General features: G+C 46.3%; 1 protein-coding gene across 4 annotated transcripts in view; it reads left to right on the top strand.

The window, feature by feature from the left end:
- Window positions 1–20,056, top strand: part of NCOA6 (nuclear receptor coactivator 6) — a 70,332-nt gene that overhangs the window by 40,417 nt on the left and 9,859 nt on the right. For all 4 annotated transcript variants that reach the window (XM_030211088.1, XM_030211091.1, XM_030211090.1 and 1 more), the window contains exons 11-12: window positions 3,672–6,620; window positions 16,951–16,987. In XM_030211088.1, the coding sequence (XP_030066948.1) occupies window positions 3,672–6,620; window positions 16,951–16,987 (2,986 nt within the window). The remainder of the gene's footprint in view (window positions 1–3,671; window positions 6,621–16,950; window positions 16,988–20,056) is intronic.

Consider the following 20,056-nt stretch of genomic DNA (forward strand, 5'->3'; position numbering starts at 1 on the left):
TTTACTATTTAGTAGTTTTTTTTTTTTTTTTTAGTTACATTTGTACCCCGCGCTTTCCCACTCATGGCAGGCTCAATGCGGCTGACATATACAGGTACTTATTTGTACCTGGGGCAATGGAGGGTTAAGTGACTTGCCCAGAGTCAGAAGGAGCTGCCTGTGCCTGAAGTGGGAATCAAACTCAGTTCCCCAGGACCAAAGTCCACCACCCTAACCACTAGGCCACTCCTCCACTGTTGCTACTATTTGAGATTCTACATGGAATGTTGCTATTCCACTAGCAACATTCCATGTAGAAGTCGGCCCTTGCAGATCACCAATGTGGCCGCGCAGGCTTCTGCTTCTGTGAGTCTGACGTGCAGGACGTCAGACTCACAGAAACAGAAGCCTGCGCAGCCTTCTACATGGAATGTTGCTAGTGGAATAGCAACATTCCATGTAGAGTCTCCAATAGTATCTATTTTATTTTTGTTACATTTGTACCCTGCGCTTTCCCACTCATGGCAGGCTCAATGCGGCTTACATGGGGCAATGGAGGGTTAAGTGACTTGCCCAGAGTCACAAGGAGCTGCCTGTGCTGGTAATGGAACTCAGTCCACCACCCTAACCACTAGGCCACTCCTCCACTGTTGCTACTATTTGAGATTCTACATGGAATGTTGCTATTCCACTAGCAACATTCCATGTAGAAGTCAGTCCTTGCAGATCACCAATGTGGCTGCGCAGGCTTCTGCTTCTGTGAGTCTGTAGAATCTCCAATAGTATCTTTTATTTTTGTTACATTTGTACCCTGCGCTTTCCCACTCATGGCAGGCTCAATGCGGCTGACATATACAGGTACTTATTTGTACCTGGGGCAATGGAGGGTTAAGTGACTTGCCCAGAGTCACAAGGAGCTGCCTGTGCCTGAAGTGGGAATCGAACTCAGTTCCTCAGGACCAAAGTCCACTGCACTAACCACTAGGCCACTCCTCCACATGTCCCCTAGTCCTACATTTTTGGAAAGAGTAAACAAATGATTCACCTCTACCCATTCCATTCCACTTAGTACAGCTTAACCCCTTTATAATGCAGTGCTCGGGGTCAAATGCTTGGAATGCCCTCCCGCGGGAGGTGGTGGAGATGAAAACGGTAACGGAATTCAAACATGCGTGGGATATGCATAAAGGAATCCTGTGCAGAAGGAATGGATCCTCAGAAGCTTAGCCGAAATTGGGTGGCGGAGCAGGTGGGGGGAAGAGAGGTTGGTGGTTGGGAGGCGAGGATAGTGGAGGGCAGACTTATATGGTCTGTGCCAGAGTCGGTGATGGGAGGCAGGACTGGTGGTTGGGAGGCGGTGAATACTGCTGGGCAGACTTGTACGATCTGTGCCCTGAATAAGGCAGGTACAAATCAAGGTAAGGTTTACACATATGTTTGTCTTGTTGGGCAGACTGGATGGACCGTGCAGGTCTTTTTTCTGCCATCATCTACTATGTTACTATGTAACTGAATCATATTGCATTATAACTGGATTTGCGTTGTAATGGATCGCGTTATAAAGAGGTTGAGCTTTACTGTTCATTGGAGCTTATACTAAGGGCTACCGCACTCTGCAGTTACAAGTGTAGTTATTTTTTTGGATGTCAAAGGATAATGTCGGTTTTCAGAACAAATCCACGTTGTTTTTTTTTTAATGTTTATTGACTAAAAACAGTTCATCTAATGAAAATTGGGAGCCACGCTTGCATCGCATTGTAATGGATCCACCTTATAAAGAAGTTAAGCTGTAGTTTATAGACCTTTCACTATGCTGCTTCTTGTCAGCTTATTTATTCATTTTTAGTACACATTTTCCCACTAGAGCGGGCACAGTGTGGCTTACAGGGTTACATAAGCTTACAACTTAATGAGGGTAATGATGCAAATAGACAGAAAAACGGGTAGAGCATGAAGATAATAAAGGGTGCATGACGAGGTGTAGTCGATATGAAGAAGGTGATAAAGCTATTGGTTTGGTAAGCTTTCCTCAAATAGAAATGTTTTTAAAGATTTCTTAAAAAGCTGGTGGTCGTCAATCTCTTTTAGATATCTAGGTAGACCGTTCCAGGACTTTGGGCTGACGTAGGAGAAGGAAGAGGAAAAAGAGTCATTTATATTTAACATAGTTGCAGCTTGGATAGTGTAGGTTAAGGTAGGATCGAGAAGTCACTGAAGCATTTCTGGGTGGAAGATCTATCAAATCTAGCATGTTACCATCATCATAGTTCCAACAGTAGAAAAAACATAATCCCCCTCATTCTATAATAGAGCATTTAAATGTAAGTGCCATTTGTAAACTTAAATTCCTAGAATATTAGCAGTTACACGCACGAATATAAAATTTACACATCTAAGAGCTCAGCACGATTTTATAATTCATTTAGGGGTCCTTTTACTAAAGCTTAGCTTGCACTAAATGCTAAGAAGCCCAAAGGTATAAAATGGGCTTTAATTCCATTAGCATGCGCTAACTTTAGTAAAAGGGTTGCTTAGTTCATAAATGCAGGGGAGGGGCATGAATGAGTGTAACATTTACACATGTAACTTATACAATACTGTAAGTTATGTACATAAGAGCCACATTGATGAATCCACTTACACCGGGTCAATGTCTGGCTAAAATGTAGGTGCATTGATGCCAGCTACCCTGTGGTATGGTGTAGTGTGGTGTTAGCTGAAGTGCAGGGCCTACATTTTTTGTTTTCTCTCTCATTGGAAGAGCCCCGTCACCTTTTTCGTTTCTGTCCAAAGTGAAGTGAATGTAAAGGACAGCGGTTTTACCAAACTCCCCCCCCCCCCCCTCTACCTGCTAGTTGGTTAAGGAGTGGAGCAGCAGATAGGTCCTCAATCCAGTTGGACCAGGATAGAGAAACCCCACTTTATTTATTAATTACATTTGTACCTCGCGCTTTCCCACTTAAAGCAGGTTCAATGCGGCTTACATAATAATATGGATTTCAGAGTATTGATAGAGAAAATATAAATTAATTATAGCAGAATGTAGAGATGGGGAAGGGAGTAGGAGAGGTATGAGCAGGGGGTAGATGAGCAATGGAGGAGGGGTAGAGGGGGCGGGAGGGGGATGGGACACTGGAAAAGCATAGGGAAATTTGGTGGGAGATGTAGTCTGAGTCATGGTCATTTTCTTCTGGATATGTGTTGGGTAGAAGGGGTCGTAGGATTAGATTGGTTCACTTGGGAGCTGGACTACAGAGGAGGTGTAATGTTGAAGTTTGTTCCTCTTTTCCTTTTTGGAAGAGTCTGTATAGAAGGAGAGCCTGGCTGACTCAAAAGGAAACAGGTTTGCCCTAGAACCTAGGCCTCCGTTACCCCGAAAAAACTGATTGTTATCAAAAGCGATCACAGACACAGGTAGAGGATGAGCGTACCCCTCCCCTCTTCCAGTGTATATTTAAGTTGTAGCACCTAACGCATTTACCTCCACTGAATACACACGTAACTTTAAATAGGTCACGAGGCAGTCATATTTATTTTTTTTCCAAATGTAAACACCTTTGACATAGTAACACGTTAATCTTAAGAGAATTAAACAGGCCATATCACTTTACCTTAGTGGCATAGCAGTCCTGTATTTTGATGCATGGAACAAAAAAAAGCAATTTTTAATTAGTGGTTGTGTTTGTTATTAGGGTATCCATCTCAAGCTGTTGAACAGAGGCCTTTGCAGCAGATTCCTCCTCAGCTTATTCAGCACGGACAGCAACAGCAAACTCTAGCTACGCAGGTCCAGTCCCAGCAGCAACAACAACAGATGATGATGAGGCTGATGATACAGCAACAGCAGCAGCAGCAAGATCCCAAATCAGTAAGACTTCCTGTGTCGCAAGGTCTTCACGCGCAGAGAGGCACTCTGAATCCTGACACGCAAAGAATGCCCATGCAGCAGAGTGGCAACATGTCAGTTATGGTCGGCTTACAAGGGCCTGGTTCAGTACCTCCATCTCCTGATAAACAAAGAATGTCTTTGTCAATCAATCCTCCCTTGGGAAATAACGGAAGAAAAATGGTTTACCAAGACAATTTACAGAATTCTTCCAGTTCACCCCCAGGAGATGGCGCTTCCATGTCTTCTCTTGCAGAAGGAAATGCTGGCGAAGGCCCTTCAGTTTCAGGAGTTCCAAGTAACATGACACCTCACTTAGTTATTTCACAAAATCAATTAATGATGCCTGGGCCAAAGCCTGGGCCTTCTCCACAGGGTGCGAGCCCACAGCAACAACAAACTAATTCTTTGACTGGCTCTCACAGTCATCATTTCCCAAATGTTGGTACCCCATCGCAGACATCAAGACCAAAAACACCAAACAGGGCAAGTCCAAGGCCATACTATCCTCAGACTCCAAACAATCGTCCACCTAGTACGGAGCCTTCAGAGATAAGTCTCTCACCAGAGAGACTCAATGCATCTATTGCAGGCCTCTTTCCTCCTCAGATAAATATTCCTTTGCCTCCAAGACCAAGCCTTAATCGAGGGTTTGATCAACAGGGTCTCAATCCAACTACTTTGAAAGCCATCGGGCAGGCCCCGTCAAACCTCACAATCAACAATCCATCAGGCTTTTCTGCTTCTCAGACAAACAAACTAGACACAGTAGCAGTCAGTTCAGGAAAGCAACCAAACTCTGGAGGAACTAAGCGTGCAAGCCCAAGCAACAGCAGAAGGTCCAGTCCTGGGTCTAATCGAAAAACAACTCCAAGCCCTGGCAGGCAAAATTCAAAAGCAGCTAAATTGGCACTGGCAGCTCAACAGAATTCACTGCTCTTGCAAAACATGGAATTACGAAGAAATATTTTAGTTGGATCTACTCCTTTGCAAACACCTGCATCTGGGAGTTTTCCAAATACAACAATGAGTGGGCATATTTCTTCTGTCCCTGTACCTATTATGAGTGGTGGTCATGAGGATAACAAGGAGGACCCTAGTGTACCACAAGACAGTGAAGGTCAGATTTCCCAAGCTGTTCAAGGAGGTGTGGAACAGGCTACCATTGAATTGAAAGGTATTCCTAGCCAGGAAATGAAAATGCTGTTCTCTGATGATCAACAGAAGAAAAATGCCACCAAACTTCCCACCATAGAGGAAGGTAAAAGTCTGATGTCTCCAGCTATGAGAGAAGCACCAACGTCTTTAAGTCAATTGCTTGATCATTCTGGTGCTCCTAATGTGACTATTAAACCCTCTGGCCTTAATCTTGACGCACCCACAGTGGTACCCCCAGCTGAGGAACTGAAAATGATGGACCCCATTCCTTCACTCTCAGACCCATCCTCTGGAAAGGAACTCTCCAACCCTTTAAATCTGCCTTCTCACGGTACGGAAGCCTGTGCGACTCAAGTGCGACAAGAACTAGGAGAGCTAAATTCCACACATTCGCAGAATGTCCCTGCTGTAATTCAAAGGCCGGTTAGTTCCGCCTCAATTTCTACTCCTTTACCACCAAACCAGATAACAGTTTTTGTCACATCCAACCCCATTACGTCTTCTCCTAACACTTCTGCACCTTTGCCATCTCATTTACAGCCTACATTGGTTTCTACAGTGGTGTCAATGCCAAATGTATCTAATAAGGTGATGGTTTCTGAAGGGCAGTCGGCAGTTCAGTCTAGTGCTCGACCTCAGTTCATTACACCAGTTTTCATCAATTCTTCGATAATCCAGGTGATGAAAGGATCACAATCAAGTACAATACCTACAGCCCCAGTTACATCTAACCCCAGTATAATGCCTCAGCCTGTGACAGTAGTTGGTTCTTTGCATATACCACCGAATATTAAGTTCTCATCAGGGCCTTCTCCTTCTAGCACTTCATCTAGTAGTATCTCTGGTATACCTACAAGTAGGTCATTGGTGATTAATTCCCTAGCAGCTCCCATTCAACCACCTTCTTACCCATCTGTAGCTTCTGTAAATGCTTCCCAACACCCCCATCTTCAGCAAGCCAAAGAATTCACCCCAGACGAGGTAAACTTTCAAGCTAATAATATATTACCTGAAGAATGCTCCTCAGTAATTTCCCACTCTACACCTTTGCCATCACCTCCCCACTCAAGTAGCCCAGGATCCTCCAGCAACAGACAAAGTCCAATTTCTTCTGCAAAGGGAAAAGGTAAACTGGACAAGATTGGTCAGATTTTGCTAACCAAGGCATGCAAGAAGGTTACAAACTCTCCTGAAAAAGGAGAAGACCAGTGTGCATTTGATTTAGAAACTGAAGGCAAAGTGCTGGAAATCTCCACTCCAGAGAACCTGGGAACCGGACAAGTTTCTCTGGAAATAGATAATAAACCTTCAACTACCCTGGCACCCAGCCTTTCAAAACTGGGCAGTTTCGGAGCGGTTCTTTTGAGTGATAGCACTCCAAATGCAGCTGCTACAGTGGCAGCCTCTGCTTCTACCAGTGTATCAAGCAATTCTCCGCTCTTAAATGTACTTTCAGCAGCCACACCAGTCAACTCCGACCTGCTGTCCTTAACTCCAAGTATTACAAGTAGCCATAGTAGCTTAGCAGCTGAACAGAGTATTGTCAGCCCAGCAGAAGATAAAATAGGAGTCTACCCAGAGCAGCTGAAGAATCAAGGTATGTACCGTTTGCCCCTGATCACTTTTTACACCATTTCCTTCTAACCTAGCCTTGGCACAGAACTAGTTGAATTATAGTGTTGTTAACTCACTTCAGTTTTTCAGGGCAGGCTGAAACTACCATATGCATGAACAGAAATCTGAATTCCCTAAGGAAAAGCAAAACTAAATGTGTGTAATGGGGTAAATAAGGACTGAGCCAGTTGGCATTATGACTAAATTACCTGAAATTAAACATGACCAAAGCCGAGCTTCTCATTTTTCCCCCTAAACCCACCTCCCCACTCCCCACGTTTTCTGTTTCTGTTGATGGCTCTCTCATTCTCCCTGTCTCTTCAGCTCGTAACCTTGGGGTCATCTTTCACTCCTCTCTTTCCTTCTCTGCTCATATCCAGCAGATCGCCAAGACCTGTCGTCTCTTTCTTTACAACATCCGTAAAATCCGCCCCTTTCTTTCGGAACACTCTACCAGAACCCTCATCCACACCCTTGTCACCTCTCGTTTAGACTACTGCAACCTGCTTTTTGCTGGCCTCCCACTTAGTCACCTCTCCCCTCTGCCCGTCTCGTCTTCCGCCAGGGTCGCTTTACTCACACTACCCCTCTCCTCAGGTCGCTTCACTGGCTCCCTATCCTTTTTCGCATCCTGTTTAAACTTCTTCTACTAACCTATAAATGTACTCACTCTGCTGCTCCCCAGTATCTCTCCACACTCGTCCTTCCCTACATGCTTTTGACTTGTAACCACTTATACCTCTCGCTTCTACCTACCCTCCTCTCCTCTACACATTAATTGATTTGCTTGCTTTATTATTTTTGTCTATTAGATTGTAAGCTCTTTGAGCAGGGACTGTCTTTCTTCTATGTTTGTGCAGCGCTGCGTACGCTTTGTAGCGCTATATAAATGCTAAATTGTAGTAGTAGAGATGCCAACCATGCAGTGGGTAGTGTTCCTGTGAACAGTGAATCTTTTTGTATTTTCCTTACATGTAGATAAATGTTATTTCTGGAATATTTTTAGCATAAGAACAGCTATACTGGGTCAGACCAATGGTCCATCCAGCCCAGTATTCTGCCTCCAGCAGTGGCCAATCCAGGTCACAAGTACCTAGAAGAAACACAATTAGTAGCACCATTCCACGCTACCAATCCCAGGGCAAACAGTGGCTTACCCATTGTCTATCGCAATAACAGGCTATGGACTTTTCCTCCAGGAACTTGTCCAAACCTTTTTTTTTAAAACCCAGATACAGTAATCGCCGTTATCCTCTGGCAACGAATTCCAGAGCTTAACTGTTCTTTGAGTGAAAAAATATTTCCTCTTATTTGTTTTACAAGTATTCCCATGCAGTTTCATTGAGTATCCCCTGGTCTTTGTACTTTTTGAATGAGAGAAAAAAACAATTCACCTTCACTCGTTCCACTCAGGAGTTTGTAGAGCTTGATCATATCCCACCTCAGCTGTCTCCTTTCCAAGCTGAAGAGCCCTAACCTCTTAGGCTTTCCTCATATGGGAGCAGTTCCATCCCTTCTGTCATTTTGGTCGCTCTTCCTTGAACCTTTTCTAATTCCGCTTTATCTTTTTTGAGATATGGTGACCAGAATTGAACACACTACTGAAGGTGAGGTCATACCATGGAGCATTATAATGTTTTTGGTCTTGGTTTCCATCCCTCTCCTAATAATTCCTAGCATCCTGTTTGCGTTTTGGAGTGGAGGAGTAGCCTACTGGTTAGTGGAGCAGACTTTAATCCTGGGGAACTGGATTCGATTCCCACTGTTTCTCCTTGTGACTCTGGGCAAGCCACTTAACCCTTCATTGCCCCAGGTACAAATAAGTACCTGCATATACTATGTGACCCGCTTTGAATTTAGTTGCAAAAACCACAGAAAAGCAGTATATAAAGTCCCATTTCCCTTTCCCCTTTTTTGGCCACTGCCACACACTGGGCAGGAGATTTCACCATCTTGTCTACAGTGACACCTAGGTCTTTTTCTTGAGTGCTGACTCCTAAAGTGAACCCTAGCATTAGGTAGCTATGATTTGGATTATTCTTCCCAATGTGCATCACTTTGCATTTGTCTACATTAAATTTCATCTGGCATTTGTATGCCCAGTCTTCCAGTTGCCTAAGGTCTTCCTGCAATCCTTCACAATCCGCGTTCGTTTTGACAACTTTCACTTTCATGTCATCTGCAAATTTAATCACCTCACTCATTCTGATTTCCAGATCATTTATAAATATGTAAAATAGCACCGGTCCCAGTACTCACCCTCCTCCATTGAGAAAAATGACCATTTAACCCTATCCTCTGTCTTCTGTCCAATAACCAGTTCCTAATCCACACCAGAACCTTGCCTCCTATCCCATGACTCTAATTTTCTCAGGAGTCTCTCATGAGGAACTTCGTCAAAAGCTTTCTGAAAACCAGCCCGCTCACCTTTTTCCACATGTTTATTCACACCTTCAAAGAAATGAAGCAGATTGGTGAGGCAAGACCTCCCATGTCCGAGTCCATGCTAACTCTGTCCCATTTAAACCATGTTTGTCTACACAGAAGAAAGCCCCACAGCATTATGGCACTGTGTTGGTCAATGCTGTTGTGTAACACACTGAGCCACTTTGGGCAGTTGAGAAAAGCATCTTGTAAATGTTTAATAAATAAAGGCCCCCGTTCACAAAGCCGCAGTAGCAGCTGGCAGTTCGGTACTGCCGACACAGCCCATTCACTTTGAATGGGCTATGTCTGCAGTGCTGCATGGCTTTGTAAACGGGGGGGGGGGGGGGGGGGGGGGGGAGAGACATGTGGTAAGTTTTATTTGGGGGTTTTGATTTTTTTTTAAAAGATTTTTTTAAATTAAAAAATAAAACTGGAAGAGGTGACAGTTAAAAGGGAGACAAGTAGAGGAATGAGGCATGTGTAGGGAAACCTACAAAGCAGGGAAGCAAATATTGTTTTTTTTAGTTTAACTACTTTATTTGAGAGGTGTGGTAGCCGTGTTAGTCCACTCTTAAAGGTTATCAATAGAAATCAAACAAAATAAAACATGGAAAAGAAAATAAGATGATACCTTTTTTATTGGACATAACTTAATACATTTCTTGATTAGCTTTCGAAGGTTGCCCTTCTTCCTCAGATCGGAAATAAGCAAATGTGCTAGCTGACAGTGTATATAAGTGAAAACATTCAAGCATTACTATGACAGTAAAATAGATACCGTTGGAGATTCTACATGGAATGTTGCTACTATTGGAGATTCCATATCATCAAGCTGATCAATCCATAGACTGGTGGGTTGTGTCCATCTACCAGCAGGTGGAGATAGAGAGCAAACTTTTGCCTCCCTATATGTGGTCATGTGCTGCCGGAAACTCCTCAGTATGTTCTCTATCTCAGCAGGTGGTGGTCACACACAGCAGCAGCTCTGGCTAGGCCTCCAAGCCTAATCCTTAGGTTTTGTTGAGGCCTGGGGTTGAGGGCTCTTTTGAGCAAGTGCAAACCTGGTGGTGCCAGGTCCCTCCTTTTCTCCCCCCTCCCGCTGGCTCCGTTTAAAAAAAAAAAAAAAAAAATTTTAAACGTCTTTAAAGGCGTTTATTTTGACGTTTATTTAAACGTTCATTGCAGCTACTCACTGGGACACCAGTTCGTTACAGCTCGGAGCGGCAAGCAGGTAATTTTACCTTTTTATAGCGGGCAGGGGGTTCCCCGATTCTTCTCCTCGTGGCATATGGCGTCGGAGGGCGAGGGCGCAAAGGGTCGCTCCCCGGATCGCTGGAGCGCTTCTAGAGGGGATGCGGGGGTTTTACAGCCTGATTCGCCCTTGATGGGTGACAGTTTAGTGACCGATGAATGTCCCGGTCCTTCCTCCGGCGTGGCGGTTTTTCCCGCCATAAACGCCCATCCCCCACTCCTCGCCTCCGCCATCTTGGCCGGCCACGCGGCTCGGACGGCTTCTTCGGGGGCCGCCCTTGAGGTTGGAGACATTAATGCCATGAACGCCCTTAATTTGGGCGACGGCACAAAACCGGCTAATGTTAAGAGCCGTTCTTCCCGCGCGGCTCCTTCGCGGAGTTTCGCGCCGGACGCCATTTTGGATGCGCAGCATGTCTCTCCCCCGCTATTTCGAGCGCCGGTTGAGAGTGCGTCTAGGGCTGTTGCCCAGGCTGCGGAAGTGCCCAGTCTGGGGGGTTTCTCCCCCGAGTTTGTTTTGCTGCTGCATCAGGCCTTCCTCATGCACAACGCTGCCCCTGCTCCCTCGTCTGGTAAAGAGGTTGAGGTTCCCAGAGGCAAACGCCCTCGGGTTGATTCCCAGGCCTTGGAGGAATTTGTCTCCTCCGATGTAGATGAGGGCAGCGTGTCTGAGGTCTCCCAACGGTCCTTTGTGGATTCCTTGGAGGAGACGGATCCCCGCTCGGTTGGAGCGGATGACCCCTCTGCAGCGCGGCTTTTTAGCCCAGAGGATTTGCCCAACCTGTTGTTACAGGCCATGGACACTTTGAAGATTTCCTCTCCGGAGGACGTCTCTCCCTCAGCCCCTGTTGGCTCTGCCATTATGCTGGGGACGAAGCGCCCGCCTAGAACCTTCCACGTGCATGATGCCATGCACACCTTAATTTCGGCTCAATGGGATGCCCCAGAAGCGAGCCTTAAAGTGGCTAGGGCTATGTCCCGCCTCTATCCTTTGGCTGTGAGTGAGCGTGAGGCCTATCTGTGGCCTACCGTGGATTCTTTAATCACTGCGGTGACTAAGAAAACGGCGTTGCCGGTGGAAGGTGGCACGGCCCTAAAGGACGCCCAAGACAGAAGATTGGAGGCGGCCTTAAGGTCGTCCTTTGAGGCGGCTGCTTTAAGTTTGCAGGCCTCAGTTTGCGGCTCCTATGTGGCCAGGGCGTGCCTGACTATGGTGCAGCGGGCTTCCCCCTCGGATCATTCCTTGAGGGCTGATTGGCCGGCCCTGGAATCGGGCTTAGCCTATTTGGCAGACTTGCTGTATGATGTCTTGAGAGCCTCAGCTAAAGGCATGGCTCAGACAGTCTCTGCGCGGCGGTGGCTTTGGCTGAAGCATTGGTCTGCTGACCACGCCTCTAAATCCCGCCTGGCTAGATTGCCTTTTAAAGGCAAGCTGCTCTTTGGGGTCGAGCTGGACAAAATCGTGACCGATCTCGGCACGTCTAAGGGCAAGAAGTTACCAGAGGTCAGGGCTCGGGCTAGTGCTCGTCCCGGTAACTCCAGAGGACGATTTCAGGAAGCCCGTCGGTACCGCCCGGGCAGGTCGGGTTCTTCTGCCCCCTCTTCCTTTAAGAGGAATTTCTCCCCCAAGCAGCATTCCTTTCGCAGAGACCGCCGTCCCGGAGGTGCTCCCTCCGGTCCTCCCCCAGGGTCTCGTACCCAATGACGGGGTCTTGGTCCACGCCCCAGTGCAGATTGGAGGACGGCTGTCCTCGTTTCTGGGCGAGTGGACCACAATAACTTCAGACGCTTGGGTGCTGGAAGTCATCAGAGACGGCTACAAGCTAGAGTTCTGCCGACCCTTAAGAGACGGGTTTGTACTCTCTCCCTGCAAGTCTCCGGTCAAAGCTGTGGCAGTGCAGCAGACTTTGGACAATCTGATCCGCCTGGGTGCGGTCGTTCCGGTGCCAGAAAGTCAGCTTGGCAAGGGGCGTTACTCCATTTACTTTGTGGTACCAAAGAAAGGAGGTTCTGTCCGGCCTATCCTCGACCTCAAAGGGGTCAATCGGGCCTTGAAAGTGCGGCACTTTCGCATGGAGACTCTCCGCTCTGTTATAGCGGCAGTGAAGGCAGGGGAGTACCTGGCATCCTTGGACATCAAGGAAGCATACTTGCATATTCCCATCTGGCCTCCTCATCAACGCTTTCTGCGTTTTGCAGTCCTGGGCCGACACTTCCAGTTCAGAGCCCTCCCGTTCGGGTTGGCTACTGCTCCGCGGACCTTTTCCAAAGTAATGGTGGTCATAGCGGCCTTCCTGCGAAAGGAAGGAGTACAAGTCCATCCTTATCTGGACGACTGGTTGATCCGAGCCCCCTCTTATGCAGAGTGCGGCAAAGCTGTGGACCGGGTAGTTGCTCTTTTGAGCTCCCTGGGATGGATCATCAACTGGGAGAAGAGCCAGCTGCGCCCGACTCAGTCCCTGGAGTATCTGGGAGTTCGATTCGACACCCAAGTGGGCAGAGTGTTCCTGCCAGACAATCGGATTGTCAAGCTTCAGGCTCAGGTGGACCAGTTCCTAGTAGCCTCTCCTCTTCGGGCTTGGGACTATGTGCAGCTGTTGGGCTCTATGACGGCCACGATGGAAGTAGTGCCCTGGGCCAGGGCTCATATGAGACCACTTCAACACTCTCTGCTGCAGCGCTGGACTCCGATGTCGGAGGATTATGCTGTGCGCCTTCCCTTGGATCCAGCAGTGCGCAAGGCGCTGAGCTGGTGGATGCAGACAGACAAGTTGTCTGCGGGAATGCCTCTGGTGACCCCAGAGTGGATTGTCGTCACGACGGACGCCTCTTTGTCGGGCTGGGGAGCCCACTCTTTGGGAAGGACAGCGCAGGGGCTCTGGTCTCCTGCAGAGGCAAAGTGGTCTATCAACCTCCTGGAACTCAGAGCCATTCGGTTGGCGCTTTTGGAGTTCATCCCGGTACTGGTGTTGAAGCCTGTACGGGTCCTGTCGGACAATGCCACGGCTGTGGCCTATGTCAACCGCCAGGGAGGTACCAAGAGCGCCCCTCTAGCCAAGGAGGCTATGAGTCTATGCCAGTGGGCAGAAGCGAACCTGGAACAGCTGTCAGCGGCCCACATTGCCGGAGTCATGAATGTCAAGGCGGACTTTCTCAGTCGCCATACCTTGGAGCCCGGAGAGTGGCAGCTATCTGCTCAGGCGTTCTTGGACATCACGAAGCGCTGGGGCCAGCCGAGCCTAGATCTGATGGCGTCATCGGCCAATTGCCAAGTGCCGCGCTTTTTCAGCAGAGGACGGGACCCTCGATCCCTGGGAGTAGATGCTCTTCTCCAACAGTGGCCGACACAAGAGCTTCTCTATGTGTTCCCGCCCTGGCCCATGTTGGGCAGGGTGCTAGACCGGGTGGCAAAGCATCCCGGCAGGGTAATCCTGGTGGGTCCGGATTGGCCCAGACGTCCCTGGTATGCGGACTTGATCAGGCTCTCAGTCGACGATCCTCTGCGGCTGCCAGTGGAGCAGGGCCTGTTACATCAGGGTCCCGTGGTGATGGAGGATCCCTCCCCCTTTGGTCTTACGGCCTGGCTATTGAGCGGCAGCGTCTGAGGAAGAAGGGCTTCTCAGACAAGGTCATCGCCACTATGCTGAGAGCGAGGAAGCGCTCTACTTCTACTGCTTACGCCAGGGTTTGGCGTATCTTTGCAGCGTGGTGTGAAGCAGGCTCACTTTCTCCTTTCACTGCTCCAATTTCTTCAGTGTTGGCGTTCCTGCAAGAAGGTCTGGACAAAGGCCTGTCGCTCAGTTCCCTTAAAGTCCAGGTAGCGGCTCTGGCTTGCTTCAGGGGCCGCCTGAAGGGTGCTTCCCTGGCTTCGCAGCCAGATGTGGTGCGCTTTCTCAAGGGAGTTAATCACCTGCGCCCTCCTCTGCACTCAGTGGTGCCTGCGTGGAATCTCAACCTGGTGCTAAGAGCATTGCAGAAGCCGCCGTTTGAACCCTTGTCAAGGGCATCTCTGAAAGACCTGACGTTGAAAGCAGTCTTTTTGGTGGCTATCACTTCAGCCAGAAGAGTTTCCGAGCTCCAGGCGCTCTCATGTCGAGAGCCTTTTCTGCAGTTCACTGAGGCAGGAGTGACTATTCGCACAGTGCCTTCCTTTCTGCCCAAGATTGTTTCTCGCTTCCATGTGAATCAGCAGCTCTGTCTCCCTTCCTTTCGTAGGGAGGACTACCCAGAGGAGTACTCTGCTCTTAAATATCTGGATGTGAGACGAGTCATCTTCAGATACTTGGAAGTGACCAATGATTTCCGGAAATCGGATCATCTGTTTGTCCTGTTTGCAGGTCCTCGTAAGGGTCTGCAGGCTGCTAAGCCTACAGTGGCAAGATGGGTCAAGGAAGCCATTGCAGCGGCTTATGTGGCCGCGGGGAAGGTGCCGCCTATCCAGCTGAAGGCTCACTCCACAAGAGCTCAGGCGGCCTCGATGGCAGAGGCCGGTTCCGTCTCCTTGGAAGAGATATGCAAGGCGGCAACTTGGGCTTCGGCCCATACATTCTCCAAGCATTACCGCTTGACTGTGGCTGCTCGGGCGGAGGCCCGGTTTGGAGCTTCAGTGTTGCGGTCAGGGATTTCTATGTCCCGCCCTGGGTGAGTACTGCTTCGGTACATCCCACCAGTCTATGGATTGATCAGCTTGATGATATGGAAGGTAAAATTATGTATAATCATACCTGATAATTTTCTTTCCATTAATCATAGCTGATCAATCCATAGCCCCTCCCAGATATCTGTACTGTTTTTATTCTGGTTGCATTTCAGGTTCAAGTTCAGTCTTCAGTTACTTCAGAAAGACTTCGTGTTCAAGTTTTTTCACTTGGATTCTTCAAGAGTTAAGACGAGTTTGTGTTACAGTGAGCTGCTGCATTCCTCTCCCCTCCGTTTTACGGGGCTGGATTGAGACTTAAAATTCTGCCGGCACTCCCTCCCGCTTCGTGCGGCTGTAGGGCAGTTTTGTACCCCTCCCGCTTCGGCGGTGTTAGGGTCAGTCAGCTCCTCCCGCGGTTGCGGTTGCAGGATAAGCCAGATCCCCCCGCATCGGCGGGTGTGGTGTCCCTCCCCCGCTCCGCGGGGATGAGCTGGACAGATTCCCCTCCCCCACTTGTGTGGGGATGAGCTGGGTTAATTCCCCTCCCCCGTTTCGGCGGTGGTGAGCTGGGCAGAGTGTCCCTTCGTGGGTGTAATTCTCTAAGTGCTGAGTCCTGCGGATGGAGCTTTGATATCGACATACTGAGGAGTTTCCGGCAGCACATGACCACATATAGGGAGGCAAAAGTTTGCTCTCTATCTCCACCTGCTGGTAGATGGACACAACCCACCAGTCTATGGATTGATCAGCTATGATTAATGGAAAGAAAATTATCAGGTATGATTATACATAATTTTACCTTCTACATGGAATGTTGCTATTCCACTAGCAACATTCCATGTAGAAGGCTGCGCAGGCTTCTGTTTCTGTGAGTCTGACGTCCTGCACGTACGTGCAGGACGTCAGACTCACAGAAGCAGAAGCCTGCGCGGCCACATTGGTGATCTACAAGGGCCGACTTCTACATGGAATGTTGCTAGTGGAATAGCAACATTCCATGTAGAATCTATAGAAATCAAACAAAATAAAACATGGAAAAGAAAATAAGATGATACCTTTTTTATTGGACATAACTTAATACATTTCTTGATTAGCTTTCGAAGGTTGCCCTTCTTCCTCAGATCGGAAATAAGCAAATGTGGTAGCAGATAGTATATATGAGAGAAACATCAAAGCATTACTTTGACAGTCTGACAGAGTGGGAGGGTGGGAGTATGCATGCAGTACGAATACTGAAAGGTAATTTTAAAACAATACAGGAACATAAGACCTTTGAAATAAGAATGATTGAATATTTTGACACCCAACAAACAGGACTTAATAAGGATCTGGGTTTTCTAACTCATTATAAACCATAAAGCTGTATTCCTCTGTTTATTACCCTCCTGTCACCTACCAACACCCATCCTGTTAGAATATCAATGAAATGCTTTGATGTCCCCATGCATAACTCCTACCCACCCCCACCCTCCCACTCTGTCAGACTGTCAAAGTAATGCTTTGATGTTTCTCTCATATATACTGTCTGCTACCACATTTGCTTATTTCCGATCTGAGGAAGAAGGGCAACCTTCGAAAGCTAATCAAGAAATGTATTAAGTTATGTCCAATAAAAAAGGTATCATCTTATTTTCTTTTCCATGTTTTATTTTGTTTGATTTCTATTGACTACTTTATTCAAAACATTTAAAGGAAGAATTCCAGCATAATTCAGTCTAAAACACATTATAATTAAAAGTTGCAGTTGCTTTCAAAAGCAGTTTTTATCAGTGTAGTGGTCTTCTTGATTTAGTTATAACATTCACAGTTTCATTAAGCTATGTTTCACAGTAATAGCACCTGTATAATGTCGCTTCTTTTTCACAAGTCCCATCGTAAATTCCTTGATTGAAATGTGAACAATGCATACAGCTCTTACGATGAACTTGAATCGGGTTCTACCTTGTTTAACATTGCTTCTTCAGATAATATCTGTCATTTTTATTTTCTCTTACAGAACTTGAGATGAATGACACTTTGGGCAGTGGTCAATGGTAAGGTATTAGTTTATTTTATAAGCTATTTTATAAGCGTTTGCCGCAAATGCCTTTCACGTTTGATTACATTTGGCTTTTGGGCTTCAGAATAATACAGTTTTAGGCATTTACTAAGGTAAGCACATGAGTTTCTCCTTGACTGTGCTACATATTTGGTATTTGCATTCTCTCTCTCCTCCTGCCCCAGACTTCCAGACACACTTACATACAGTTACTTGTTTTCAATTACTTTTCATTGAAAAATACCTTGTTTTTATAAATCCAGCATCAGAAATGTGGAAGAAAATAAATCTCCTTAGTTTTTAGTTATGGAAAGAATGTCTACTAATATGACATTTGCTTGAGGTGGTAATGTAAAGAACTAGAAAATTTCAGGGTGCGTAGGAAGATGTATGATCATTAAAAAAAACTGCAACATTTCTGTATAGATTTAGGGTCCTGTTTACTAAGGTGTGTTAGTGTTTTTAATGTGCCTACAATTATCGTGTACGCTAACCATGTAGGTACCTATAGGGATATTGTAGGCGTGTACTACTACTACTACTTATCACTTCTATAGCGCTACAAGGCATACGCAGCGCTGTACACCAAACATGAAAAGACAGACCCTGCTCAAAGAGCTCGCAATCTAAATAGGACAGGCAAACAGACAATAACTAAGAGATAAGGAAATTAAAGAGGTGGGGATAAAAGGGTACAGGGCAAGTGAGTAGTGGTTAGCGTGTACACAGTTAATGTTCATACATGGTTAACACGCATTAAAGATGCTAATGTGCCTATAACATGGGTTAATAAACAGGGCCCTTAGTGAGACCTTAACTAGAATATTGTGCATTTTTATGGGCTTTTACCCCTGAAAGGATATAGACTGGCAGCAAGCAATTAGAGAATGACACGAGGACAAACTTGAACTCTGTTTGATCCCATCCGCAGAATCCTCAAACAGCATTTTATATTTTAATCATTTTATTATAAAAATAAACAATATTCTGTACAACTGTCATTTTATAAATCACAACCAATACAGAACAAGGATCAAAAAATAACCTGTCTCCCCCTTCCCCCTCACAAATATCCCCTCCACTACTGAGAAAACCGAACAAGCCAAATTACTACAGAATGCTGCATAGAAAGTTTTATGCTTAACAGTACAGCTGTTCGCAAAACAGGAAGTTGCATCAGAAAGCAGGAGTCGGCAGAGGAGGAAAGGGAAGGCCCCGGAGCAGGCCTATGGGAAATCTTGCACTGCGACAGGGAGGAAAGTATGGGAGGGAAGAACAAAGGGAGGGAGGGAGGAGAAGTTGGACCCACGGGGCAGTAAAAAGTTTTGCTCCCGCACTCGCGATAAACAAAAAATGTTACCACGGTTTACCGCAGGTCCCCGTTTCATTATTTAGAAGGAAGCTACCCAAAATGGTGCAGGGTCAAATCAAGTCATTTGAGGGGATAGACCAATGAAGGGGCAGGAGATGTTGACTGACATTCAAATGCCCCAAAGATATAAATTCTGTACTGAAAGCAGAACTTTTATTTGTGAAAAGAATGCATTAGAACATAAGGTCATACTGAACTTCGAGGGAGTAAACTCAAGTAACATCAGAAAACATTTTTTTTTTCTTTTCATGGCATAGAAAGGCCTACTAAGCAGTAGAGACAGTAATAAAATTAACACTGAGCATCCTTGGTTTCAGAACAGTGACAGGAAAGCTAGAGATGAATTGAGGTCAGTGGGATTATTAGGAACGAGACTAGATGGATTTAATGATCCTTCTCTGCAGCTATATTCTGTTGTTTTTTTGAAATCATTTAAACTTATTAAAACCTGTATTTTAAATGATTACCATAGAAGTTTCTGCTCAGCAAGATTTTAAGCATCTAGTCATAAGAAATTTGGTGGAGAAAACTGAATAGTTTATCGAGTAAAAGCTGCTTAAAGTAGACAGAAGACCAAGCTCTGCAGAAGGTGTTCTTCAAATATCTCCTGTCTTCTTTAACCTTCTTAAGCTTTTAGTATTGGGCTGTCTGTGTAAGGTTCCCAACTAATGAAGCCTTTCAAGTTTATAATCTTAGCAAATGGCCTAGTTACATATGTGGGGGTGTTTTTTTGTAGTCCACAAGTTGGCATTCTTTTAAATAATTGATAGCCTAATAAAAGTGCCATCTGTACAATTGCATTTTTTGTTTTCTTCCCCATTGTAAGTTACAAAGCCAAAACTTCTCAGAGAGACCTTGGTCAAATGACCACCACTGTCCTGGGCCTTTTCCCCATAGTAGCCCTGCAGCCAAGCTACAGAAAAGGCAGACAGGCAAATATTACACTGGGCCTGAGAGCATCAATACACCCACCTGTTGGGAGACTATAACAAACTTGAATGTCTGTGAATCCCTACACACAACCTAGCAGAATACTTCACCGCAGTGTCGTATACAAAACAGACGGAGCTCATTGAATACAGAATGTGACCACAAACTTAAAATATTAATATGCAGACAGTCTGAATTGTAAATCCTAGTGGTTGGTATACGGTTGCAGTGGTTGAGCAGCAAGCTGAAATGTATAGAAAATCTTCCCAGATCTTTGCTTCTTGTGACTTTATGCCAGATATGGAAAATGAGGTCTTTATTCAATACTAGTAAAAGAGGCCCGTTTCTGAGCAAATGAAACGGGCGCTAGCAAGGTTTTCGTCGGCAACACCCCCCCCCCCCCCCCCCACCGCCGCCAACCCCTTCGTTGTTGTGGCATTGCTCCGCCCTCAACGTCATGACGTTTGACGCGAGGGCGGGGCCCGTAGCGATTTCCCCCGGCCTCCCTCCCTGCCAACCCCTTCGTTGTTCTGCCATTGCTCCGCCCTCGAGGGCGGGGCCCGGAGCGATTTTGGTGGCTTCACCACCACGATCCTTCGAACCTTTTTGAGGGAAGTCAGGGCTTGGCTTCACTGACGTCACTGTCTTCAGAACGTTGAGGGTGAGTTTTATATATATAGAAGTTTCTGATTAACACAGATTCTGTGTGCTTTCTTTACAAGCCATAAAAAGTTGTTGTTTTTTTTTTGTTTGGGGTTTTTT

The sequence above is a fragment of the Microcaecilia unicolor genome, chromosome 8 (assembly GCF_901765095.1).
Source record: "Microcaecilia unicolor chromosome 8, aMicUni1.1, whole genome shotgun sequence".
Classification (NCBI taxonomy): domain Eukaryota; kingdom Metazoa; phylum Chordata; class Amphibia; order Gymnophiona; family Siphonopidae; genus Microcaecilia; species Microcaecilia unicolor.